This window comes from Perca flavescens, chromosome 1, assembly GCF_004354835.1.
Source record: "Perca flavescens isolate YP-PL-M2 chromosome 1, PFLA_1.0, whole genome shotgun sequence".
Taxonomy (NCBI): Eukaryota; Metazoa; Chordata; class Actinopteri; order Perciformes; family Percidae; genus Perca; species Perca flavescens.
In genome coordinates this window covers 17,631,040-17,658,476 of record NC_041331.1, presented here as the reverse complement: position 1 = coordinate 17,658,476, position 27,437 = coordinate 17,631,040, and the positions used below count along the sequence as shown (strand labels likewise).

General features: G+C 38.6%; 1 protein-coding gene across 1 annotated transcript in view; it reads right to left on the bottom strand.

Moving 5' to 3' along the window:
- The window catches only part of ly75 (lymphocyte antigen 75), a 34,776-nt gene extending 9,476 nt beyond the window's left edge, over nucleotides 1-25,300 (bottom strand). The window contains exons 1-24 of the mRNA XM_028581904.1: nucleotides 25,006-25,300; nucleotides 21,849-22,220; nucleotides 19,269-19,442; nucleotides 18,789-18,950; nucleotides 16,527-16,646; nucleotides 13,885-14,025; nucleotides 13,543-13,746; nucleotides 13,268-13,428; nucleotides 12,999-13,106; nucleotides 12,311-12,399; nucleotides 12,051-12,220; nucleotides 11,522-11,715; nucleotides 10,406-10,548; nucleotides 9,912-9,990; nucleotides 6,941-7,012; nucleotides 6,171-6,294; nucleotides 5,425-5,460; nucleotides 5,023-5,192; nucleotides 3,561-3,631; nucleotides 3,403-3,479; nucleotides 2,238-2,368; nucleotides 1,036-1,144; nucleotides 656-816; nucleotides 149-284 (exon numbers count right to left, since the gene is read on the bottom strand). Of these exons, the coding sequence (XP_028437705.1) occupies nucleotides 149-284; nucleotides 656-816; nucleotides 1,036-1,144; nucleotides 2,238-2,368; nucleotides 3,403-3,479; nucleotides 3,561-3,631; nucleotides 5,023-5,192; nucleotides 5,425-5,460; nucleotides 6,171-6,294; nucleotides 6,941-7,012; nucleotides 9,912-9,990; nucleotides 10,406-10,548; nucleotides 11,522-11,715; nucleotides 12,051-12,220; nucleotides 12,311-12,399; nucleotides 12,999-13,106; nucleotides 13,268-13,428; nucleotides 13,543-13,746; nucleotides 13,885-14,025; nucleotides 16,527-16,646; nucleotides 18,789-18,950; nucleotides 19,269-19,442; nucleotides 21,849-22,220; nucleotides 25,006-25,111 (3,310 nt within the window). The 5' untranslated portion in view covers nucleotides 25,112-25,300. The remainder of the gene's footprint in view (nucleotides 1-148; nucleotides 285-655; nucleotides 817-1,035; nucleotides 1,145-2,237; nucleotides 2,369-3,402; nucleotides 3,480-3,560; nucleotides 3,632-5,022; nucleotides 5,193-5,424; nucleotides 5,461-6,170; nucleotides 6,295-6,940; nucleotides 7,013-9,911; nucleotides 9,991-10,405; nucleotides 10,549-11,521; nucleotides 11,716-12,050; nucleotides 12,221-12,310; nucleotides 12,400-12,998; nucleotides 13,107-13,267; nucleotides 13,429-13,542; nucleotides 13,747-13,884; nucleotides 14,026-16,526; nucleotides 16,647-18,788; nucleotides 18,951-19,268; nucleotides 19,443-21,848; nucleotides 22,221-25,005) is intronic.
- Nucleotides 25,301-27,437: the final 2,137 nt, after the last annotated feature.

Genomic DNA, 27,437 nt, shown 5'->3' with positions numbered 1-27,437 from the left:
TAACATTGAAGGAATAGTCTATACTTAATAAAACCATAATAAAAAAAATTTCTTAAAAAGGGACCTTAGCATGCCAGATTAAGATGCTTGATTAGGGATCTGGATAATAAAGTGGTATTAGGTGTATTAGGTGTTGGTCGTGATTTACCTGCATAGTGCTGGCAAATGCCCACATTTTTTCTGTTTTTGTCTGTGCAGGAAGAAAAGTCCCAGGTACCCAACATGGCAGAGTTGGGGTTATTCACCAAAAACACACACAGATCCATACTCTCTGAATCCCATGACTGTCAAGAAAAAGAAAAAAAAAAAGTAAAAATGAAAATTACATTGTGAACCTAAATGTGGTTAAGGTTATTCTTCCTTTTTTTATTTTTAATGAGCTACCCCTGGCTAATGCTGCGTAACAGTTAAGAACAGGGTACACACCCTCACACTGTTTTCATTTTAAAATGTGTAGTCTTCAGGCCACAATAAATCCCTTGAGGCTAACTATCAGATTTCTCACAGCTCTCTCTGGAGCCACAAAAGACCTTATACTACCTTTGTTCACACATGCAGTAGTACTCCCCAAGACCTGTACCCAGACTCTGATATATGTGTAAAATAACGGAGTCCCGACCCATTTAACTCAGCAGTGAAGGTAAGGGGAACTTACGTTGACTTGTATGGCTTTGTGCATGCCCAGAAGCAGGGGGTTAAAATGGACGTAGTTAACTGGGGTCTGGTCCGCCCATTGAGGGTCGTTACTTTTGATTTTTAGACCAATCCATACATTGTCCATGTTTCTCAGCTCCGGCAAAAGGGTGGTGATGAAGTCTACACACACACGCACACGCACACGCACACGCACACGCACACGCACGTTGTGGGTGCATTTTGACATTGAGGAACTATTATTTCTTATTTGACTGGTGCCAATACAAACTTTATCAAACATAAAAAAACAATGTGTTTAACATAATTTGAGTCAGGACAGGCATGTTAACCGCACTTGTCTTCTTTATTAAACAGAACTAGAACAATAGCTGTGCTCACCTTGCTCCACCTGATCTGAAACAGTGACCAGGGTTCCCCCTAACGAATGGCATTCCTCATTTGCATACTGAAATGTCACAGGCTTCTGGCTCCTCATCAGTGTGTAGCAAAAAAAAAAAAAAAAGACAGCCGTATCTCAGAGTGTTCATTTATTTTGAGATACATAGGACCTTTATGCCTTTCAGCTCCTACTGTGTCATTGTGCTATATGTGAATGTAAATGACCCTGTGTTCATTTTGTCCAGTTTTTCTTGCCACAGACAAAATATCTCAAAAGACTTCCAAGTTTAATACAGGTTAAATAAAATATATAAAGAGATATACAGTAGGCAGATGCCAAGCAAAGGTATTTTAAATGTTGACCCATCCAGCTAAAAAGTTATTTAGCATTTGCAACCCAACCTAAGTGACGAAATTGATAATTATTCAAAATGAAAGTTTTTTTCTTTAAATGCAGATCATCTCACATTCACTCTGGCAGTAAATCAATCTGAAGTAAAGCCACAGCTCTTTAATTCCTTGAGAATGTCTGTTGGGTCATTTCTTGATAGTGAATGTAAGATTTATAGTCTCTGCTAAAGAGTTTTCAGGTGGATTTTCCTTTAAAGTGCTCATATTATGCTTTTTGGCTTTTCCCCTTACCTTTATTGTGTTATATATCTTTTTTGTGGATGTTATAGGTTTACAAAGTGAAAAAGCCCAAAGTCCCAAAGGGACTTACCATCTCCAACAGAAAACACTGTTCACAAACTGCTCGATTGTAGTCCAGCCTTTACTTCAGTGATGAACGTGCGTCACTTTGTAACACACGTTATAATGCTCGCCTAGCTGCTAGCGTAGCACTCCCTCATACTCTGCAACTGACTAGCTAGTAGTACTTACTGGGCATGTGCGACTCCCAACAAAGATGGAACAGAAGTGAGATGCCTCACTCTGTAGCTAAAACAGAGAGCTCAATACACAGGGTGAAAAGAGGAGCTGCAGCAATGTGCAGTACAACAAAAATATGGTGTTTTCTGAAAATTTAAACCACATAAACCCATTCTGGTACAACCTCTAAATACAATTATGAACCTGAAAATGAGCATAATATGAGCACTTTAAAGTATATAAGTATTATCTAATTATTATATAATCGGTTTTGCAGTGTCGAGCAGTATCTAAAATGTAGATGCAGAGTGAAATGAGTTGAAGGATCGGACCTTATTTCTGAAAGACAGCTTTTCACAGGGCAGTCTTCCAGGTTGAGGATCCAGAGCGTTTCGCTCCACTGAAGTGATGTTGTGTCTCTCACACACAAAAGACAATCGCTGATCGCAACTGCGCTCATGCTCTGCAAAGCAAACACACAACAGTAAATGTGTGTATAAAATAAACTGTAAGCATGTCTGGCATAAATCAAATCAAGTGATGTGCGCCAGAGCTTTTTTTTGCTCTCTGCAAGGATTGAATTCAACTTATTCCTTATTACTGTTGTGTCTTGTTTTAGTTGTTCTCCAAGTAAGAAGTTTCAAACAAAATCGCTTATGCTTGCTTCAGGTTACAAAACAAGAGGACATTTTTAAAGATCCCATGGCATGAAAATTTCACTTTATGAGTTGTTTTTTTTTTACATTAATATGCGTTCCCCCAGCCTGCCTATGGTCGCCCAGTGGCCAGAGAATTTGGCCCACCCATGAGAGAGAGAGACATCATGGCTTTCAAACGAGCAAATTGGCAGTTGGTCAAGGCCACACCCCACCCTCCACCTTTCCCCCCCTCCTCAATAGCTACAGACACAGAAATGGCACATTGTGGGAAAGCTCATTGTGGGACTGGCTCTAGTGGCTGTAATTCTGCACCAAGGCTGAATTTCGGGAAAGAGACTTCAGATACAGTATTAGGGGACCACTGAGGCCTATATAAAAGCATCCAAAGAGCACCATGTAATGGGACCTTTAAACAACTGTTGTGTGAAATCCAGCTTTGAAAACCCCTGAAAACGTGGTTTAAAATCTTAATCTTAAGAAGCAAAGTTATTCATCAAAATGTTGTTTTCACATAGGAGCCCCGTCTCTGCTAGTATAAAGTTGATTGAGAGGGTAGATTTTCAGGGGCCTTTATGTTCATCTTATGTTATGGATTCGACCTGCTGGGAGCTATTTCTATGGTTTTACGTTGGCTGAAACATGTTTTTATTGAAGTTTCAAAAAGCCTGAAATGATCAGTCTCATAAAACTAAGCCAAATGTAATTGTCACCGGGATAGATTTTTTTTTTTTAACTGATTCGAGTTTGATAAGTTGTCTTCTATCCACACAATATGGTAAATTAAAAAAATATCCCTCCTCAAACTCAGCTGTATAGAAACACTATGACGTTAACTCACCTGTAAAGAAGCGTTCAGAACTGATGGAGGTGCATCTGCCCAGGAAAGTCGAACGGTAGAAGTACATCTGGACGTACCTGAAACATAGAGTATTTCAGTCAACATCACATTGTGCTTGTACAACATGAACAGTATACGGTGTGGCTGTACTGGCTTACGTCATGGGGAATACCCGGGAAGGCTCTGTCAAATCGACCCACCAGCTTTGCTTGGGAGAACTTGAATTCATCTGTTCAAAACACGCAAGTTTAAGAACCCGCATAATAAAATAATTCTATAATCAACGTTATTACCACTTGTCTTAAACAGAGTTTATAAAAGTACTTTTTACAAAACGAGAGAATTTAGAACAAAAGCACACAATATAAAAATAAATCACTTCAATGTGAAATGAAACATGGGATTATTGAATTAAATAGTTAAATATCTATGGAAAAATACTTGATTGTAGTTCATGTCTGTGTCAATCACATATTTGGGAGCTCTCCAGTAATTCAGTATTGCACTCCCATAAAGCTGGAGGACTCAAAAGAGACTGAATGGTCAAAATTGATGCAGTAGAGGCTGAGATGGCCTGTGTTTCACATTGTTAGATAAATAAATACATTTGACGGTTAGTTTTAAGGAACTGTAAAGTGCCATTAAGCCTTTATGACATTGTTCTCATTTTTTTTTTTTTTTTTTTTTTTTTTTTTAAGTAGTTAGCTTGGAGGCAGAACTTCATTTTGACTGCTTATAGCTGGATTCTCATGAAATATTGTCAGTTTGACCAGAAGATAATGGAAATGAATTTTAGGTTGTACAAATCAACTACGATGCCAATGGGGGGAAAAAAACAAATTGAGTAAACAAGGTAAAATGTAAAAAAGGTAAACTAAAAAAAGAGAGAACATGTTTTACCCTTTTTATTTAAACTGCACAGGTATTTTTTAAGTGCCCAATTAATACGAACAGCGATTGCTCAATAATAGCTTGGCAACCGCTACTAGGCATGGCAGGTCTGTCTGGCTTTAGATGACCACAAACATGTCAGCTGTAGGCTGAAAAGGTGTGCATGGGGCTGTAGTAAGAGCTATAATCAGTATGTATAGCGGTTGGAGGGTGGGAAGTGGTGGCTTTCTTTTAGCCTTTACAAAACCAAAAACACAAGAGCAACATTGTTAGAAATAATGTATAATATAATAATATAAAGTCTAAAGAATAAACAGCTTGTTTGACATAAGCTGCATACATTAACAAGCCTGACTTACCAGTTTAGCTTTAGCCTTTTAGCACAATATCAAACCATTTTACATGGTTCTTGTTTTAAAAATAATAATACAACATTAAATAAGTATCAAAAAGTTATCCGGAGACAGTTTTCAGCCAACTTCAGCCAAACATTTAGCATTAGCTTATGCTAGGTACTTACAGCTGAATACATCTGAGAGTCGTTGGCTAGAAATGAGAAACCTGCTTTCGTCTGCCTCTGTCTGATATTAAGGACCCATTGTTTTACAATTGCTGTGAGTTTTAAGTGGTGTATCTGCCGCCGTTATCACTGTAACCTGCATGTGTGCCGAACAGGTGTAGCAGGTCCTGGTTTGATTACATGGCCACTTACAGTCTCCTGTAACTTACATCTTTTAAGTGCTGCTGGATCCGTCCGGCAGCAGTTGAGCTGAGTGGTGCAGCCAGTTTGCTGTCATTCAAACTGCAAAACAGCTTTGCCTCCTCAAAAGTTAGCTTAGGCTCATCAATAAACCAAAACTCTGCTCCATCTATGAAGATAGAGGTCTCATGGTGTCCCCCTGAAAAGCACAACAAACACACTTTAAAATCATGGCATATTTCAGACAGTGACAACAGACATATTACACCCCAGCCACGAACATACAAGGAGGAAATAGTTCTGTATGGAAGATCATCGAGAAAAAAAAAAAAAAAAAAAAAAAGCAGCTGAATCAAAGAAATTCTGGCCACTATAATAACTAATAACTCAAAAGACTTTCAACACAGAAACTGGAAAGATTTGGTCATTACCGGGATTGTACCATACTGGGTTCTTTGGTGTCTTTCCTGTTGAAGTATAAACAAAGAATGAGTTAAAAGCCAAATGAAACCAACGACACACAAATAACAAGATCATGTTGCGGTAGATTTACAGTATGTATAAGCCCTTTTTTTTTTTTTTTTTTTTTTTTTTTTTTTTTTTTTTTTTTTTTACTTCATTATTGTGTTCAATAAAACTGTACAAATAAGGCAACTAGAGCTGGGCAATATATCGATATTATATAGATATTGTGATATGAGACTAGATATCGTCTTAGATTTTGGATATCGTAATATCATAATATGACATAGATGTTGTCTTTTCCTGGTTTTAAAGGCTGCATTACAGTAAAGTGATGTCATTTTCTGAACTTACCAGACTGTAACTGTTCTATTATTTGCCTTTACCCACTTAGTCATTATATCCACATTACTGATGATTATTTATCAAAAATCTCATTGTGTAAATATTTTGTGAAAGCACCAATAGTCAACACTACAATATCGTTGCGGTATCGATATCGAGGTATTTGGTTAAAAATATCGTGATATTTGATTTTCTCCATATCGCCCAGCCCTAAAGGAAACTGCTGTGTGCTGCAGCTCAACATTCCAGTGACATTAGAAATCCCTTTAATTAAGCAGTCTTGATGAGAGATGTGATGAGAGCTTCCCAACAAAAACCAACCCTAGCTCTGTGCATACGTACACAGTGGTGATTTTATGTGCAGTCTTACCGCGGGGTATTTGGCACACCCACTCTAGCCTGGCGTCACAGTGAAATGGTCTGGCGTAGAAAGGTGTCAGAGGTAAGTCGTGCAGCAGAAACACAAACAGGTGTTTCAAGGTACTCCTCGATGTCTAACAAGGACACAGATTGTTGATTGACAATCATGAGGAAAATATAAAAAAACAAAGCTGTTTTTTATATCTATGACATTACAGATCTTGTTGCTCCCTGGAACTCAGTGATAGTTTAGGAAGAGAATGTCTCTCTTTCTGACAACACAATCACTGACTGAGACAACCTAAATAAGGTCAAGATAAAAACAACAACAACAGCAAGAGACAATCAGCTGGCACTGTCAAAAATAAATTACCATCATGGCCACTTTGACGTAGGCAAGTGACAGTGTCTTTATTATGTGAAAAAAACATAACACCGTTCTGACCGGCTGTCTTTTCTGGGATTATGTTTCCACAAAGCATTTAGGACATGAAATCACTGAGTCAATGCGGGCAGATTTCAGCTGTAGCTCTTGTTGCGACTCCCACTAACAGCTGAGCAAATGGCCTTGATTCACAGATCGAGCTGTACTGATAACCAAATCTGACTACACTAAAATAAAATAAGAAATTCATAAAGATAAAGCTAATCAAAATATAAGAGATTACACATAAATTTAAAAAAACATAATTGGGTATGTAAAATGGAGACTTATGGCAAAACAAATGTTTATTCCTCCCTTAAAGTCTCCATTTAGTAAATTATATCTACCAAGCTCACCTTGAATGCAGCGCAGTCCCGACTGTATGCATCATCCTCATGGAAATCTTGGTGTAAAACATCCATAGCCACCTGTTGTGGTGACATTGAATAAACAGACTTCACACTCAGAAATAAATGCAATACGGTGTAATAAGTACACTTCAGCCAAATATGTTGTCTTTGAGATAAATCAAGGTGCAGTTTCAGCTGCAGGGTTATACGCAAGGACTTTTATAAAGTAATTTAATCCAGCACAGATATCATCTTCTTATTGTTTTCAATATACTCTGATTTTCTTTCATGAATTTTAAGAATTCACTGTCTTGACATAAAGGTTATGACTAGAGGTCGACCGATATGGGTTTTCTCAGGCCGATGCCGATCTTTTGAAATCAGGGTCGGCCGATGGCCGATATATGCTGCCGATTATTTTTGGCCGATATTTGCTTGTTTTTAACCTCTATTTGAAAAATAAAATTTAACACTAATAAGTACTTAAGATACACAAAATTTCTCAACAAAAACATTTATTGAACACTTGAACACCAGTCTGCACTTGTATACTTACATTAAACATGTATAATGTAAAAACATATATTGTATAAATAAACAAAACTGGTAAGAAGAAAGAAAGAAAATAAACTTAACTTTGTCAAATAAACTTTTCAATGAAAAGATAAAGTTTAGTGCACTTAAAAGCATTTATCAAACATCTGAGAACAATAAAATAAATTAACCATTTTAACAATAGTAGTGCTGACACACAGTAGCAACCAGCAGCATTTCTTTGTTTTGGTGTTGGCTGGGTGAAGCGCTGCCATAAGGGGCTGGTTTTCTTTTCAGCCATCAGACTTAATGACTAAAAAAGGGGGAAAATACAAGGTTAAGTTAGTATTTTTGTATAGTATCTTCTTCAAGTCATTTTATAGATAGGTATAGATATAAAATCTAACATTTGTTTTATAAATCAGCTAATAATTCAGTGCACTGTAAGTGATACAAGGTTAAAAACGTTTCTATCATCTTCCCAAAAACTGTTTTTGTTTTGTTTGTTGACAGACAAAGCTAAATGGACAAAACCTGGGGGGGGAACAACTTTAGGCCATATGGTCAAAATTAAATGATTTAATAATAATGTAATAACTATAACTTATAACAATAATGTATTTCACTAGTAAATTGCTGTTGAACGACAAAAACAACCACCATGGCAAAAGGGTATTTTACAACAACTTTGAATGCACCGCGACGCACCGTCTGTGTTGTTCTTCAGACAAGTAGACAACGGCAGCTGCACACTGCTTAACATGCTGCTGTTGGATCATATACACTGAAATAAATCACACTTTACACCGTTTAGCTGTCAGCATTTTAATTGTGTTTAATCCATCTGCTAGCTAACGGTAGGCTAACATTAGCTGCTGACGAGTGTAATGTTAACTAGCGTCACATGCTGCGATGTTTCTGTTATTCTAACATTCGTTTTCGAGCATCAGAGAGCAACGCAGGCATATCAGTGGCGCCGAAATGACTCACAGAAATCCGCGCTGCTATTCGGTCCGGTAGGTACGGGTCGTTAAGGCACAGGTGCCGTATTAGCAGCGGGTCTACTCTGTACCAACCCTAGCAACGACGCTAGCAAAGCAAAGCCAGTCCTTCACTAGCCTATGGTGCGGTGGTCTCTTTTAACTACAACTTCTTTCTCTGCATTGAGTTGACAACCCTCTCAAATATAGACACACAAACAGAACAAATAATAAAAGTCTCAGATCCACTGTCTGTGATTGCAAAATTATAGCTTAATTATTGTGACATGACAGCATGACATGACAGCTATTAATATCCAAAGTAGCCGAACGTCATGTCGCCTATTCATGTTTTTTTCTCGAAGTTGGCAGTAACATCTCATACGTTTTTCATTAAATATATAGGACTTTAAGAATTTAATCCTTACCGTTTTCTCCGAGGAACAGCTCCTTCCTTAGGCACTGGGTGAGGTCTGCTCACTCTGCTGGTAATTGACTCTAGGGGCAGCGTGCGTCGAACACGTGTTCCACAACAACAACAACACCAGGCTGCCCGCAGATGCGCCTGCCTATTAATCGGCTTGATATTGGCCGATGCCGATTATGTAAAAAATGCCAAAAAAATCGGCCGATTAATCGGTCGACCTCTAGGTATGACTATTATTTCTTAAAACGCTGAATGATATCATACCGAAAATGTAATCTTAAAAATATGTCTTAGATAATACCTCTTCTTACAAAGTATAAATACAGATAAACTTTCTACGTTCCTTAAAAAAATAAGAGTTACACTTTACTTGAAGGTATCTACATAAGAGTGACATGACACTGTCATGAACGTGTCAGTTTTTGTCATGACAAGTTATGGTTGGGGTTAGGGTTAGGGTTCATGTGTCATAACTGTGTCATGTGTTCATGACACGGTCATGTCACTCTTATCTAGATACCTTCAAGTAAAGTGTTACCGAAATAAGTTTTGCTAAGAAAAAAATAATGTTTTGTCAGGGTAAGTTCAAGGGTTTGTTGTTGCAATACTCATTTCAGCCACAAGAGGCTGAAGTGCACCACTACCCCATGTTCTAAACCGGACTAAAAGCATTCATGTTTTCTTCCAGGTGAGTTTTAATTTCTCTATGCACTCTAAACACAAGGTACATATATTGTGTGTAAGGAAAATATATAGCATTACTTTCATCTCTTTCTTTGGATAGAAATCTATTTTAATTAGCACTACATTCACAGATTTGAAATAAAAAAAAGAAATCCCACCTGTTTTACAGAGAACATTTTTTTTAAGTAATGTAGAACAATTATCCTTTTCACCTGTTCTTAAGTCAAAATCACAGTGAGAAAACAATTCAGATCAGACTTAAAAAATGGATCACTGGAATTTTCTTTTTCTCACTTGCCTCTGAGGGCTTCCATATTTTAGGGCAGGCATTTAGGATCAGAGTTATACTCACAGGCTGGCCGTCGCTCCACTGCCAGGAGCGATCGGCTGGGTTTCTCCTGTTCAGGCCAACCCAGAAGTACCGATTATCACTGCAACAAGGACACCAGAGCAAACCAACCATCATTCACAACACCAAATCAATCTTATTTCAAAAGAAGATTACACAAATTCATTTTAAGCCTTGAGATTTTAGTTGGCACTTTATTCTAAGATACAACTGTTTAAAATTGACTCACTGAACAAGTGTGAAATGTGAGTCAGGAGATGGTATGCGTTTACTTTAAACGTAAGTGAAGTGAGTGTTTATGTGACAAACTGACAATGTTTAGCATTCATCTTTCTGTTAAGTAACTGGTGCCAGTCCCTACAAAAGATTGAATCAAAAGTGAAGCAATTTTTGTTTTCCAATAATAAAACAATGACAAATACATTAATGAAAAAAAAAAAAAAAAAAAAAAAAAAGGGAAAGGAATGCATACAGGACTTGTGTGCATGTGTGTATACCTGATGGTGTCTCTCATGATGCTGTGCAGGGCCCTCATCTCACCATCGTTAGTGAAGCTAGGCAGGTTTGCTCCCAGAGCCTGACAGAACATCTCAGCTTCCTTCCAGGAGCGCTTCCTGCTCAGCCTTTCCTCATGAAACACCTGACAAGATGAAACAAACATTTACAACCGCTGCTAAAGCAGTGCCCATAAAGTAAGAGACTGGATTGTAAAGAAAGCCGATATAATTGTCAGATCATGTAATTCAGATGCTAGTGACAATGGTTGACTCTATACAATAAGAAAGCCATGGGGAATACACAATACAGATCATTGTTTTGATTGGTCCAATGCAGAAGCAGCTCCAGTAATAGATACTTACGTTTTACTTCATACAATATGTTATAATAAACTACATTACTAATCTGTTCCCACCGATGAGGTTTTGGAATGACGTTAATAGATTTTGTTTTTTTTAATTGATACATTAGAAACGGAAATAGTGTCTTCTTCATTCCAAGCATTCTTCTTCCTTGTCAAAACCTGCCGCCTACATTACCCACAAAGCAACTCGACCACAAACCGTTCGTTCGGAGAGCCAGGTCACGTGTGTTGTGCTAGTGTAGTCTGTAGCCTCAAGAAGAGATGAGAGCAGGAAGTCTGGTAAGCTCACTTGTCTAACTTTTTTTAATTTTAAAAAGTATAGTCTTCAGCCCCAACCAACACTGACTCAAATTACATCACTTGAGGCAAACTATAAGAAGGCTTTATAGAACCTTTTGACACATATGCAGCAGTGCTCCCCAAGACCTGTAAACTGACTTTGTTGTGTAAAATTGATGAACTCCTCCTACAGCCACCATCACCTTTACTTTAAAGAACATGTTAATGTCACTGTCACACACACACACACACACACACACACACACACACACACACACACACACACACACACACACACACACACACACACACACACACACACACACACACACACACACACACACACACACACACACACACACACACACACACACACACACACACACACACACACACACACACACACACACACACACACACACACACACACACACACACACACACACACACACACACACACACACACACACACCTTGTAGCAGTATGTGATGTTTTGTTTGGACACCCATCCATCAGGACAGGTTACGTTGGGGTTCGGCTCTGGTTCTGGTGCTGGACTGAGGTCTTTTCTACAAATGGTGCCGGCATTAAAAATGGTACAGTTCTTCACCTCCCACTTGCCCAAGGGTTTTGCGGTGGAAATCACTGCACAACCTCCGACCCGATCTGAAATACACAAGTAGAGGAAATACACAGAAGTTTCATCTTATGTGTTAAATTGCTAATACAGTTATTTATTTTGGCCCATGTAAATAACACGTATTTTAACATATATAATCAAAGAGTTTTACTTCCAGATTAAAAATCTACAGTTTTGTATTTTTTAGCTCAATAAAGCGAAAAAGTGATTGGTAAAAGGTTATGGTTATTTTTTATGCATTAGTAAATCTGAACCTCCACACTACTTACTAACCATGAGTCTGTTATGACATGGCTAGTCCTCTGGTCTCATGCCATTCCTGCATTAGGTACTGAGTGGAGCAGAAGTGGTTTCTACTAACCTGGTTCGAACCAGCCCCAGTTGGTGTATGTAACCACACCCGGGGACCCCTCCTGGCTCAGCCACTGGTACTCCCCTGTGTTCTTAATGTCCTGCAGCCCTATCCAAAAATACTGAGTTTCCGTCTTCATCTGCTCTCCAAGTAGACGGCTGATAAAGGCCTGCTCAAACCTAGAAAGAACAGTCAACTATGAGAATACCAGAAAGTATTTACGTGGGCACCACTTGATGAGTGTCCGTGTGTACTGAACAAACTCCTACCTGTTTCTTATAGTGATGTTGCAGTGATCTTTGAAGGGTACTTTTTTTGGGTTCACTTGATAACAGGAGTTGCCATGTCTCCTCCAACCCTGAAGCAATTGACAGCAGTAACACTTAAAGCTACATTCAATTTACAAGCTAAACATCCATCACTTTCAGGCAAAGTACCGATTCTCATACACATGCAGTACTCGGCGATGGGACTGTATTGAGAACAGTCAGCTCGGTATTTAAGTCTTTGTCACCATCACAGTCAACCATGATAGTTTTGTTTTTGCACACATCTTTTCCTTCCTTGCAATAGCTGCTAATGCAGCTGGAGATCTGCATTCACCCCTTTATGACTCAAAAGCTGTCCAAATGTCATCTGACCTTAACAGCAAGTAATCCTTTAAATGCACACTTGCATGGCTACTCCATTCTTTTTCATGATTTCATGATTGTTGCTGACGTGTGGTAGGACAGATATCAACTGCAAACATGGATGTGAATAAACAAAAAGGATCACATTTGACCAAAAGGTCATGTGTGAAAAAAAATTTAAATAACTGAGCATGGCCTGTAATGTGCACATAGTCTTTGAGTCTGGAGCTAAATTACATGTCAGTTGCCAATACAATTTAAAAGGTAATGCAAAAGACTGCAAGCGTCCCTTGTGAAATCAGGTAAACTAGACTAGAATACTCACATCCTCAAAGCTACATCCGTCCTGTGTCGCTGGCTCCTTGACATCTCCTTTCTTCTGACACATAAAAGGTAGAGTGTGTTTGCAGTCCCCAACCCGCCAACCATGATGCTGTGGAGCGATTACAGGTTAGATTAGCAGCCCTTGTGTAAACAAACTTGTACAGCACATCATAAGAAGACAAAAACAGAGCCACTGTACACACCGGCCCAACACACAAAGACTGAATACAATGGGTGGGGTTTACACAACACACGCACACGCACACGCACCTCTCCAGAGTAGAAGACACAGCTGGTATTCAGAGTGGGCTGGACTGGTTGGTTTTGGTCCCAGTAGGTGAAAGTGACGGGTGCCTCGTCGATCCACTTGAAGACGGTGGTGTCAATGCCGATACCGATCAGACCAATCCACACGTCCAACAACTGGCCATCTGACAGACCGTAACACACATGAGAACATCACTTTGTGGAATTGTTTAAAATCAAACTCAAATAGTCAAGGCAGAGGTCTGGTGAGAGAACTTTTTGTATTTCTTTTCATTTACCTGCATGGAAATTAGTGCTGATCATCTCCTTGCTGTCAATAGAGTGGAGGCTAGCCAGAAAGCCTCCCCCTCCTCCCTCTGTGTGGTTACAGTGCATCTGGGCATCTGTAAAGACTAGAGGCTTGTCCTTAACCAACTTGTAACACCAGCCATTCCATGGGACCCAACCGTCTGCACACGCCGTTTCTTTATATACAAACGACTCTGTAGAGAAGGAGCAAGACAGAAAGCGGGGAGGTAAGGTCAACTTGCAAATTTGACTCAAAGAGCTTCATGATCTGCAGAACAGGGACAAAGAAAGAAACAGAAGCTATTGCAAAGTGAGGTCAGCAGCTGACCTACCTGTTGTTGCTGTGTGAGAGGCATTGACGCTCTTCTTGCAGATGTATGGCAGCCGTTTGTTGCACGCCTCAGATTCATATTTCTGCTTGGAGTTCAGGACTCCACAGTCGAACTCCAAAAGTATGGGGATGGATGGCATTCCTGTCAAACGCATTCCCCCACACAATAAATACAAATAAAAAAATCACATCGCATTTACCTCTGGGTATCTTTCTAAGTTATTTCAAGGTTCAGCGTATTGACTGTGTTTCACACGGAGAGTTGAAATAAAAGAAATGATTCATGTCGTAATAACGGTTGAACACAGTGCTGCTAGTAGCAACATCGACATGTTTTAAATTATAGCAATCACAAAGAGTTCATATCAGCAGAATGCCAGATGGCTGCAGTATCCTTGACGTTCACATTGCAGTGTAAGAACAACATCTTTCCTTTGATAAGAAACGAACAAAAAAAAACCAGAAAACATATTACAATAGCTACAAGGCTTTATAAAGCCTCCCATTCAGTACTATTAATGAGTTATTCAGCAACAGTAACAATCCCAACGCTACACTGTGTCCAAAAACCAGGCACAATGAGCTTTCGTTACAACACTGGCCTCATTGTTTTCTGACTGACATCAAGTTGCAGTTTATAGAAGGGCAGCGACAACAGCAGATCACATCAGGATGCTGGTTTTGGTGTTCTAGTTGGAGCAGGTATTTTCAGCCACAAATTCAGTTGCAGCAGAACTTTGGAGCTCCATAACCATGTTTTTGTTCCCCACTTTTACATCTTTAGATTAGATTAGATTCAACTTTATTGTCATTGTGCAGAGCACAAGTACAAAGACAACGAAATGCAGTTTTTCTATCTAACCAGAAGTGCAAAAAAGCAGGTGGTTCATAGGCAGGACAAGAAATATATTGCTGTGTTATAAGAGCAGAATAAATATGGCTATGTAATATGAATAATGTATGAATAACATGTACAGATATGTGCAATCTAGTAGGAGTGACATAATAGTAGTAAGAATAATATAGATATATGCAGTGTATTAGCAGAATATATAATTAAAAAAAACAGAATAAATATGTATATTCTGTATGAACCATATAGGCAGATATGTACAGTATGTACAGCTATGTGCAGTGTAGTAACATTATAAGAGTAGTAAGAATAAGTATGTATGTGCAGGATGAATAGTCAGTCCTTCCAGAATTTTTTTTTTGTGATTGTTGCGGGCAAAAATCCTTGATTATGCGGCACGTTTTCTTAAAAAAATGCGATGGAATATGTGGGCTATTTATGCAATTTTATGCGATGAAATTGCGGAAACTTGCAAAAAAATTGTGGGAACTTGCAAAAACTGCGGTTTGATGAAAAAGAGAAGAAAAAGTGATTCCCCCAACACCCTGCTTTTTTTTTTAACTTAATTTCCAAAAATAGTTTACAGATATTCAATCATTGCAATAAGTAAACAAATAAGATACAAAAATATATACAAATAGGGCTGGGTACCGAACGTCGATACTTTTATGGTATTCGAAAAAAATCAAAAGCTTATCTTTCCTCTCTGCATATTGACACAGAGCGGAGCTCCGACACACACACACACACACGGAGTAAACTGTCTGCAGTTTTGTTGAAGTCACAGAGAGTCACTGTTGGTTTCAAGTGTGGTTATAGTTTTTTAAAACTTCACGCAGACAGCGTTTGCTGCGATATGATATTAATGGAGAGCCGAAAGCGGTCGCGTTGCTGTTGCCGTTACACTTCCTCTTACAAGCAGCCACAGCGGTAGTTTCTCTGCACTGATGACTGACTGACTGGCTGAGCTTGCAAGGCAAGGCACTTTTATTACTTTTGTTACTCTGAGTGAGCAGTTTTACCAGAATTATTTCATTTTGATAACTGTTTTGATTCACAATTAAGGTGGAAAATAAAAACTTTGTGTTCAATGTATTTTTGTTGATGTTGAAATGGATTGTAAAACATATGGTATCGAAAAAAGTATCGTTAGGAATCTGTATCGAAATTGGCACCGGATCGAAAGATTCTGAACGATACCCAGCCCTATATAAAAATAATATAATATTAAAGTAAAAATAAAAGTAATAGTCTAAACAGAGGGAAATAAAAGATACAGACTTTCAAAAATCGTTAATAATATTGACAGCAGGAGCACTTAAACAAAGAAATTTGAGTAGACATCAGATATTAAGATAGGTTTCCTATTGGATACCAACTTAAGAGACTCAAAGTATCAACCTCCAACACCTGCTTTTCGATGATGTTCACGTCGCGTAATTACGTCACTTCATAACGTTCCCATGGCAACAGGTGAAAATGGCTGCTCTTGTGTGAAGTAAACAACATTTTTTCAACTTTCTGCGAAGATATATGTGACTTTTTTGCAACGAAAATGCGGGGATTATGAAAGTGCAGCATATTTGAAAAAATGCAGCCCCCGCATGAATATGCGGACTTTGGCTGATTATGCATTGAATCATGTGATCGCATAATCGTGTTTTTCTGGAGGGACTGAATAGTATGAAGAGCAGTAGAGCAGTAGAATATGGCTATACATGTGTTTACTGTAATTTACACAGATACTCTCAGAAATAGGACAACATTTATATAGATATAACCATCATCACCTGTTTCCCAGCGCAGAGTGGTGAGAGGGGAACCATCTGACCACTGCCAGCCGTGAGAAGTGTCTAACTGGTGAAGGCCGATCCACATCCTTTCAGGCATTCCGTCAAGGCCGTCCAATACTGCACAATGCAACGTCACAGCACACAGGACAAGTAATGCATACATATGAATAAAAAAAGAAGAATGAAATTACAGGACTAACATAATATGACTCATCAAGATCATTTGGGATTGTGAAACATGTGAAAATACTCGAACAGAAACACAGGGATACATAATAAATTGACTGAAAGGGACAGAGAGGAGAAGAGTAGGAGAAATATAGAGTCAAGCCACAACTGGAACAGAAAACGGTGCTAACCAGGTCAATCAAATAGCCATCAAGATGTGGAAGTGTCAAGTGGGTCAAGTGTCTGACAGCGTTTGGTGCAGGAAGGACGGTCAGCCTTATCAAGGGAACTAGTGTTGCTCTATTCACACCTCAGAGGAATGTGGTTCTGAACTTCCCGTAACAAGTCACAATGTCACAAGTGTCACACTTAGAACAGAGCAGTTGCAACAATTGCACTCTTAAACATTAACTTAAGAAAATGAGACATAACAGCTTAGGTAATAAATCATGTTGTTAGGGTGTTAATTTATAAACTCAAAGACGATATTAAGGACTGAAATGCATCATTGAGCCTACAATACTGTTTAGTTTCAGGGGTTGCCTAAAGGTTAGAGAAGCGAGCTTATGACCGGTGGGGAAAGTCTCTCCCTCATTACCACCACTGAGGTGCCCTTGAGCAAGGCCTTTAACCCCAGTGGAGCTGCTCAGTGGCCAGCAGATCAGACTGTGGTTGTACTGGGCAGCTTCCAGGTATGAATGTGTAACTGTGTGAATGTGATCAGGGTGTTTCTGCAAAAGAGAGGCTTCCTCTCAGTGAACCTTCCCTGAATAAATAAAAAAAAAAAAAAAAAAAATAATAATTAAAAGTTTACTTTTTTTTTTACTATTTTTATTTTTTTTAAACGTGTCTAGTCCAAATTGTTTTCAGCTACGTATCACACAGTAGGAATGATATTGGAAAAACTAAAAGCACGATGAACAAGGTTTAAAAAAAGAAAAGAAGCAAGAAGAAATTGAACAAATTGAAGAAGAAATAGTAAAACATCCACACTTGCAGCATTTGTAAGTAGTCCGGCGCAGCCTCGTCTGACAACTACACGGCAACAATTACTCACTGTTAATGAGGTCATGCCTCCGCTCGCACAAACACATGGTTCTTAGTCATTCTAGATTCACTTTTTTTTTTTTTTTAACTTTCATATAAAGAACAATAAGGAGGAAAACCACACCTACAGAGAGCTGAAGAAGTAAAAGATGAAATAAAGTCATTACATGGAGCCCTGTACAGAAATTAAAGTGAAGGAATGCATGTTTCCATACCACAGACTAATGGTGAAGCTTATATCATGTGATATTTCCCCGGGATAACAATCAATTTAATAAAGATAATTTGTGATCCATATCAAAGATCTTCAATAACCTCTTTTGTCCATTTTGTGTTGCATTTGACTAAAATAGATTCTATTTTAAATCGCTTTCTGTTTTGTTTCTTGAAATAGTTAGTTACCCAAACAGAGGGGGAAGGGGTGGCCCTCAAAATGAAATTATTTCTTTTAAAGTTCTTACAGTATAAATATAGTTTCTGGGCTTTGAGAGATGCAGGCCAGGTGATATATTTAGAAGTTTTGTAACCCTGCCAAATTAATGGTTATGGCAGTTTTTATCATTCTACATGTTATAAATGTGTGCGTTGGGAAGCGTTCCTCTCATAGCAGAGCATTTGATTGCGTGGATGCTGAATCCAATACGTCCAACATGAAGTCTGTAGGGCTGTGCTCGATTGAAGAAATTCTTAGTCAACTAACACTCATTCAATTGTATCGACTAATCGATTAGTTGATTTAAATCGACAGATCTGTAAATCTGAGTTTCTCCGCTAAGAGTCATGCAAAAGCACCACTTTAATTATTGTGTTTACCAGAGATGTGCTCGTACATTTCTTGGAAATAAGTCATTCAGCATGAAAAAAGCATAAAACATGACTAATCGACTAAAGAAATCTAAGTCGACTAAGACCAAACCGACCGATTAGTCGACGAATCGACTAAGAGGGAGCAGCCCTAGAAGTCGGTGACTTTGCTCATAGGTAGAGAAGAAACAAGAAGTTGAAGAAGGTGAAGAAGAAGTAATACTAGTTAATCAGTCTTACAGGTTTTGGAGTGGAGATCATTCGGCTCAGACACACTCAGCAGATCAGCTCCCTGACTACGACATGAATCCAGAGCTTCCTGCCAGGTCACCGCGGCACTGGAAACAAACTCATAGCAGGATTCCCCTTCCGGCCCGGCAAACAGAGTCTGGCAACCCTCCTCTGCAAGGTCCAAGATACAGTGTCAGCGTGAGAATCTAAGCACTTCAGTCATCATTTAGTTAATGCCGCCGGATGTCATTTAACGTGATTTCAACATCATTAATGTCATTAATGTCATTAATGTCACGACTGTGTCCTGGAAAACATCCAGCCATGCAACGTTAATGGAGACAAAAGTAGAATATTTATATAATAACAGTAATGGCAACATTTTTAAAAAGGGCCACTGAATGTCCCCATGGTAAATTTCTTGTCGGGTAAAAGGGACAACAATTGTGAAACTTATGATCATATCCTTAAAATTATTGAACAACATGCCAGGTATTAGACAGTGTCCCTTCTTTCTGTCTTGGTCGTAGTCTGATGAGGTGGCACACCAGGACAGTCCAGGGAAATCTGCATCTGGGAGGCATCCGTGATGCCAGCTGCCGTTGTATTTGAAGGGGAACTCACAGGGAGAGCCGGCAGAGTTCCCAGCGGTGGTGTAGACGACTGCACAAAGAGGAGAGGTGAGCAAAGGGCAAAGTCAAAGACCCATTACAAGCTCCTCTAGTATATGTGTGTCATTTCTAAGAAAAACCATGTCAGCACAGTGATTGGTTAAAAGTGAAATTTGGTGTCTTGTTGCGTACACCAAACCACTTCTTCTCAAGACACACAAACACACCTAGCAGGAAATATCACTAACATCAGACCACACTTAACTAAGGTGAGAGGATTTTTTTTAAATTTGGAAACATTGTTGGACAACATAGACAAAAACAATTGTTTATTTATTATAAAAAAAAATATTATAAATGTGTTTATTTGTGTAACGGACCCACAAACAGAAAACCTTTAGAAATAGCCTAGTTAGTTCAGTGTTGCAGTTTTACAAATGTAAATTAGGGATCGACCGATAGCGATACCAATTATTAATTCTTATCGGTCATCAGGCAAATAAAACGCTGATACAGATAATCTGCAAACTGCCAAAAAACGCCCAATCCGATTATCGGTCTATCCCTAATGTAAATTAAACACTACATTGAACTAACCGTAGGTTTTTACATAGGCAGCTCACCCTAAATTTACATCTGTATGGTGAATAAAAGGAATGACTATGAACAAGGAGAAATAACATTCTGTAACGAAGACGTAAGTGAGCAAAATAAGAAATGAAAATCGTGAATGCATCTTCAAGCCAGTCTAGATCCTTTTCATTTTGTGTGTGTGTGTGTGTGTGTTTTTTTATATATATATTTATGTTTTAATATAAAGAAAGCATTCACCATCCACACTCACAGTCTGTGTCTTCTGGATATATGTTAAATAAGAGATATGTTTAAAATAGAGAGCGACCGATAAAGGATTTTTAAGGCCGATACTGATACAAATATTTGGCGATTTAAAAATCCGATATTCCGATATATTGGCCGATATATATTAAAAAATAAAGAAATCCAGAAACACGTAACAAAACAAACAGATTTCCCTAACATTAGTTATTTATGAGTCCTCACTAAAATAATATGACAATGCAGTTTAAAAATAAACTTAAAGTCCTTTGAACAAAAACACAATAACAACAACAAAAAATCTGAGTGTTGCCAACAGGGCCGTTGTAAAGCAGTGCGCTTTACAACGGCCCTGTTGGCAACACTGATTTTTTGTTGTCGTTATTGTGTTTTTGTTCTGGTGGACAAACTATGCAACGCCAACACTTACAACATGGTTGAAGGGGGTTTCCTCTGTTTTATATTTTATTTTTTAAATATTCATTTATCAGAATCATTTATTTGTCATTATAAATGATTCTGATGAATGAATATAAAAAAAAAAGAAAATTACAAAAAAAGATATATATATGTTGGCCATTATAAATGCAGATACCGATAGTTCGGAAAATGCCTAATATCGGCCGATAATAGCGCCCCCCCAATATATCGGTCGGGCTCTAGTTTAAAACTTTGATTCCTGCTTTGTGCGAGTTTATTTTTTAAGAAACAGTCATGGATACAGACATTAGATTTCATATCTAAGCATAAATTCCTATTTAAATAAGAAATTATTTGGATTATAAAGATGAATAATTTGAAGAACTGTCACTTAAATACTACTGTAGCTCTTACAAATGACAATCAACAAGACATCAGCAATTCAAATCAAAAGTTAGTACATACTAGCAAGGTTAAAAATGTGCATTTTAAAACCTACAATTATTAACACTTCAACTTTCTCTGTCTACTATACTAACAGAAAACAGACATTTATTGTAATTTCCTAATATTATACATAAGGTGTAGGTGTTTGCATTTGATCGAATGTGCCTCACATTCAGTCACGCAGTGAGTGAGCAATACATGAAGCAAAAGTGAAAGCCAGCTTTTATGTTGCACCGTGCCACTCAGACATTCGGCATACTCATATCATAAAGCACACCCGGAATTTTTGGGGGGTGCCCAAAAATTCAAAGACACAGTTTTAAAACTGAGATACTCAGGTTTCAGAGGAAGTCCTTTTCTTTGACCTAGAATAGGACACACCATGTTTTTACCGAGCATAAAAGGAGAAATAATTGATAGGCGTAAAGATAACCAACCAACCAGTCGGACTCTGTTTAAAATGCACAATAACCTGTTTGAGGATGTAACACAAAAGCCAGCGGAGGTAACATGACTATACAAGGGTGTGACACATCACAAGGTTCAACTGAGGAAGTGGATTCTCTGATGGAAGCTTATGTGTTACAACACAAGCTGAATTTGACACTACTTTCATTTCTTGATGGATAATTCCCTCAAGCATTAGTCAGTCCTCTCCTCAGAGATCCATAACAGACAGCATGAAGCACTTTTTGCAGATCTAGAGCATATAAGCTTTTTCTCTCTCAGATAAAACAAAGGAAACCACACTCACCGTGGTACAGCATCTGGCAGATGTTGTCCTGGGATCCTCCTCTTACCCAAGTGTCAATAGTGTCCCGTTTGGCAGAAACTTTGCCATCGATGACCGCCAGACCCATTTGATAGGTAGTGTAAACAGCCCCATCCAGGCAACGCCACCACAGCAGGATGTTGTTGCCACAGTCGACCAGGGATAACGACTTGGAGCGGACGTCCAACGCCAAGCAGAGGGACGTGTCCACATTGAAGAGCCGGTGACCCGAACCCCACTTCCACAGCTGGGACCTGCTGTTTTGATCACAGGAGGTGAGATTCAAGTCTGCAGAAGCCCCTGTAACTAGGCACTTCCTTGTGCTCGAGTGCTGGATGGTGAAAGCATCCTTGTCTGTGGTTATGGGACAAACACAGAAAACACTACGGTTTAAAAAATTACAGATTTTTTTTTTACCATCAAGATCTTGACTGGACCTTGCATTGAGTTTCCAGTCTAAAATGATTACCGTTTATGTGATCGTTGTAGGCTATACAGGCACAATCACAATGGCTTGAATTACTTACAACGGACAGTCACCATAGCTACAATTTAGAACATTGAGGTCATTTCCTCTGTAAAAAAAAAATAAACTGCTAGCAAAAAGGCCCTCATGAAGAAATGGCTGCAGGCAAACCCTCCAAGGATAGCTGGCTTGCATTTGTCGATAAAATAAACTGTATGGAGAAACTGAACTTTATTCACTACTTACTTACTTACTACTTATATTCGAAATAATTGACTGCATACAGTGGGGGAAATAAGTATTTGACCCCTTGCTGATTTTGCAGGTTTGCCCACTTACAAAGAATGCAAAAATCTACAATTTTAATCATATGTACATTCTAACAGTGAAAGACAGAATCCCAAAGAAAATTCCAGAAAATCACATCATATGAATTTATTAAAATTAATAACCATCTGATGAGGAAAAACAAGTATTTTACCCCCTGGACAAACAGCAAGTATTCTGGCTCCTACAAGCCAGTTAGTCTTTCTTTAAGACACAGCCCCAATCCGAACCAATTATCTACATCAAATACACCTGCCTCACCTCGTTACCTGTATAAAAGACACCTGTCAACACCCAAACAACCAGCATCCAACATCACCACCATGGGCAAGACCAAAGAGCTTTCTACGGACATCAGGGACAAGATTGTTGATCTGCACAAGGCTGGGATGGGCTACAAGAGAATCGGAAAGCAACTTGGAGAGAAAAGATCAACTGTCGGTGCAGTTATCAGGAAATGGAAGAAGCACCACACCATCGCCAACCTCCCTCGGTCTGGGCCTCCACACAAGATCTTGCCTCGTGGGGTGTCCCTGATCATGCGAACGGTGAGGAATCATCCCAAAACCACAAGGGGGGAACTGATGAATCAACTGAAGGCAGCTGGGACCACAGTTACAAAAGAAACGGTTGGTAACACACTACGCCCGTCATGGATTGAAATCCTGCAGCGCACGCAAGGTCCCCCTGCTCAAGAAGAAACATGTACAGGCCCGCATGAAGTTCGCCATTCACCACCTGGACGACTCAGAAGAGGCCTGGAAGAAGGTGATATGGTCAGATGAGACCAAAATAGAACTTTTTGGCCTCAACTCAACTCGTCGTGTTTGGAGGGCTAAGAACACAGAGTACAACCCAAAGAACACCATCCCCACCGTCAAGCATGGTGGTGGCAACATCATGCTTTGGGGGTGCTTTTCAGCCAAGGGGACGGGACAACTCCATCGTATTGAGGGGAGGATGGACGGGGCCATGTATCGTGGAATTCTGGACCGACATCTCCTTCCCTCAGTGAGAGAGCTGAAGATGGGTCGAGGATGGGTGTTTCAGCACGACAACGACCCTAAGCACATCGCCAAAGCAACAAAAGAGTGGCTGAAGAAGAAGCACATCAAGGTTCTGGAGTGGCCTAGCCAGTCTCCAGACCTGAATCCGAATGAAAATCTTTGGAGGGAGCTTAAAATTCGAGTTGCCAGGCGACAACCTCGGAACCTGAATGATTTGGAGGCTGTCTGCAGGGAGGAGTGGGCCAACATCCCTGCCGAAATGTGCACAAACCTTGTCACCAACTATAAAAACCGTTTGACATCTGTGCTGGCCAATAATGGCTTTTCTACAAAATATTAACATGCTGTTTGTCCAGGGGGTCAAATACTTGTTTTTCCTCATCAGATGGTTATCAATTTTAATAAATTCATATGTGATTTTCTGGAATTTTCTTTGGGATTCTGTCTTTCACTGTTAGAATGTACATATGATTAAAATTGTAGATTTTTGCATTCTTTGTAAGTGGGCAAACCTGCAAAATCAGCAAGGGGTCAAATACTTATTTCCCCCACTGTATAGTATATGCGAGGTATCTATATATTAAAAACCCTCACACTGGATGGGTATTTTATGGGGTTGATTCCAGTATTTTTAAGACTGTATGGACGGAAACGAAAATATAGCTATACATGTATTGCTTTATTGCTAGATCTACATGTTGGAATATACATTTTACATAAGAGGCATGCAACTAACTAACGTTAGTTAACAGAATAAAGAAAAAGTGGACAATAAATAGGGACATCATACAACCTGGGTTAATAGTTATGGGTGATTACAGCAAAATACAGATGAAAACTGCACTACTACTACCTACCCACACAGGCTTTATAAAAATAGAAAACAATATTATATTACAGATTATCTGTATAATATTTCTGTTATTCAGGCTTCCATCCTTTCCATATATAACCCAACGCTGTTGAGCATAAACAGTAGCTTTTAGCCTACGCACAATATGAGAGCTGTTTCCAGATGTAAACATGACTTCACGGAGCTACTATGGGAGGGATGAGTATGCAATTTGTTTAACCTGTCAGAATATGGCCAGGCATCAAACTTACTGGGGGATGGGAACAGTGTCAAACTACTAGCTAACTAACTAACTAACTAACTAACTAACTAAATAACTAACTAAATAACGAACGAATTACTTAAACTAAAAGTTGCTTTTTTATTATTATGCTTCCACTTGTTGTAGTCCAGCAGGTTTGACGCTATTGTCCTCGGATTCACCTGTGGAAACCTAAGTTGAACGTTAAAAAGATTTTTTAAAAAGTGACCGCCGGTGCTACTTACCGAAACCTTTAACGTTAGCCGCCGGTGAGCAAGTTGCGAAGAAAACTGTTGTCTCCAACACAATCAAAAAACAAAGGCAAAGTGTCGCATTGGATATTTTCAGCATGGTGACGACGGCAGTCTTTTTGTTGGATACATAAAGAATCTGCCCTCCCGGAGCGCTGAACTGTGAATGTAGCTAGACTGATTGATAACTGAACTCCAAACCGAAAGTAATAAGAAAACTAATCTAGCTAATCCAGTTCTCCCAACTGTCAGTTGTGTTGAGTGAGTCCCGCTCCGACGACGCCGTCAAACTGGCAATAGCCAAAGTGAAGAAATAGACTTCCGGTTTAAAGTATAAAATAGTATAAAGTCATTATTTAAATATAACCTTTATTTATAATAACTTATTTTGGAATTTTTTTATTGTAGATTGGAGAACCTTTACCCACCGTCTCTGTGACAGCAGAGTGATAGAGAAAGACATCTATGGCTCTGTATGACAGCACACAACTCTGTGCAAAAACACACTTGGTCTCTTATGGAAACCTTTTACATTATTATTATATTTATCTGCAAAATAGTAAGAACATTATTCTACATACTAAATCAAACAAAAATTAGATAGGTAGACCTTGGCCTACATGATAGAATTTTGACTTACAAAAAAAAAAAAAAAACTAGGCCTATGTAATAAAACTTTATGTAGGTCTACGGAGAGAAAGTTATACTTGTCAAAATGTCTCACTACAAAAATTGTGAGATAGTAGCCTAAGTCAAAATAATGACTTAAATTAAAAAAATAAATAAAATGAGAGGCCCGGAAAAACACATTCAATTAGATGCTATATCAAAATAATGACATACTAAATCAAACAAGAAAAGACATACTGGTAAAAAAGAATGACTTACAAAGTAAAAATAAAAAGCTAATAAATCAAACTGAAGACTCTAGGTTAAGTAATTATACTAGGATATACTAGGCCACAATTATGAGGCACAAGTCATGGGCTATATTATAATTTTGACTCAAAGTATCTCATCATTTTGACTTACTTTGTCAAAAAGTATTATTAGCCAAACTTGTGCCAAACCAAATCAAGTCTTCTTTTTTTCTTTTCATCGTGGATATTGTCTTTTGCATACAGTTGCAGTTGAAATGTGTAAACGCCCACCTGAAGTTCATATAAGCCAAGAAAACCATCATATGTTCTCTTTTTCTACTTAAACTACTATTTCTATTAATTGTCATTTATTGTGGCCAATGCCTTTTCGGTGGTTGAAGTGACATAAAATGGAGGCCTCTTTGAGCAGCAATTTTCATGTAGGCCTTACGCTTTGATTTTGAAGGCGAAAGTACTTGTCTTCCGTCTTGGCCTTTGCAATTGATGGCTCTTTTCGTTGGTGCCCTCCCTTCACATTCCCAGAAAGTCCGGATATTTTCTCCAATTACCCACTACACGCCCACTGCGTAGTTTTTGTCAACTGAAACGCACCCACGTTATTTTTATTTTTATATTTTTTATCACCAACTGCAGTGAAAGTGCAGCACAGCGTAGCATCACTTGATGTTTTTATTTGTAAACGTAGCATCTGGTATGAATTATTAATCACTTCGCCTCTTCAGGTCAATAGCTCAGCTGCACTTTGCTCTCTCACTTCCTCCATTACGTGCACGCGGATACCTTTATTTAGGCAATCTTATCGATAGTAGTATTTTTTTTCAAGACCAATTAAACATTAGGTGATAATTAGCCTATATTTTTACACAAAGGCCTACAAACTCAGTTGTTGCCAGAGAGACCATATTTCTTGTCTTGTCAGTGATGTAAGTCACTGGGAATTTAAATGTGGAAAGATAGAGTACCAAAGTAATAATATTCAAGGTGCAAAGATGCATTATCTCATTTAAAGAAGAGGAAGGAAAAAAAAACGGACAGAAAAATTCTCTGACCTTGGATATGCCAATTTGTAATATTATATCACTTGTACATTCTTCTCTAACAAGGAAACAACACATTTATCCAAAAGGACTGGCATAAACTGCAAACAACACTGACCTTGCAAGTGGGTATGAATCCTTTGAACTCAGTTATTTTTGTAATAAGGATGTTCTAGGAGGAAATAGCACATTATGGCCATGCTGTGTTGAAATTCTGCGGTCATTAGACAAAAAAAAGGGAAGGAGATCAGAGAATTTCCCTTTTATGTCTCCGACTCCTCTGTTCATTCACACAGCAAGACTTCAGTGACAAAACTGGCATTGTTAGGCCTAACCTCAATTTATTAAAACACAAAGAAAATTGTGCAAAATACATCTAAAATTTTGCTTTGCATCAGCAGACAAAAGTGAAAAAGAGAACAATGCAATCCTCAGTTATGCCTTACACATTTTCTGTTACTTTTAAACATACAAAAACAAATCTTATCAATATACAGCATGTGTACTT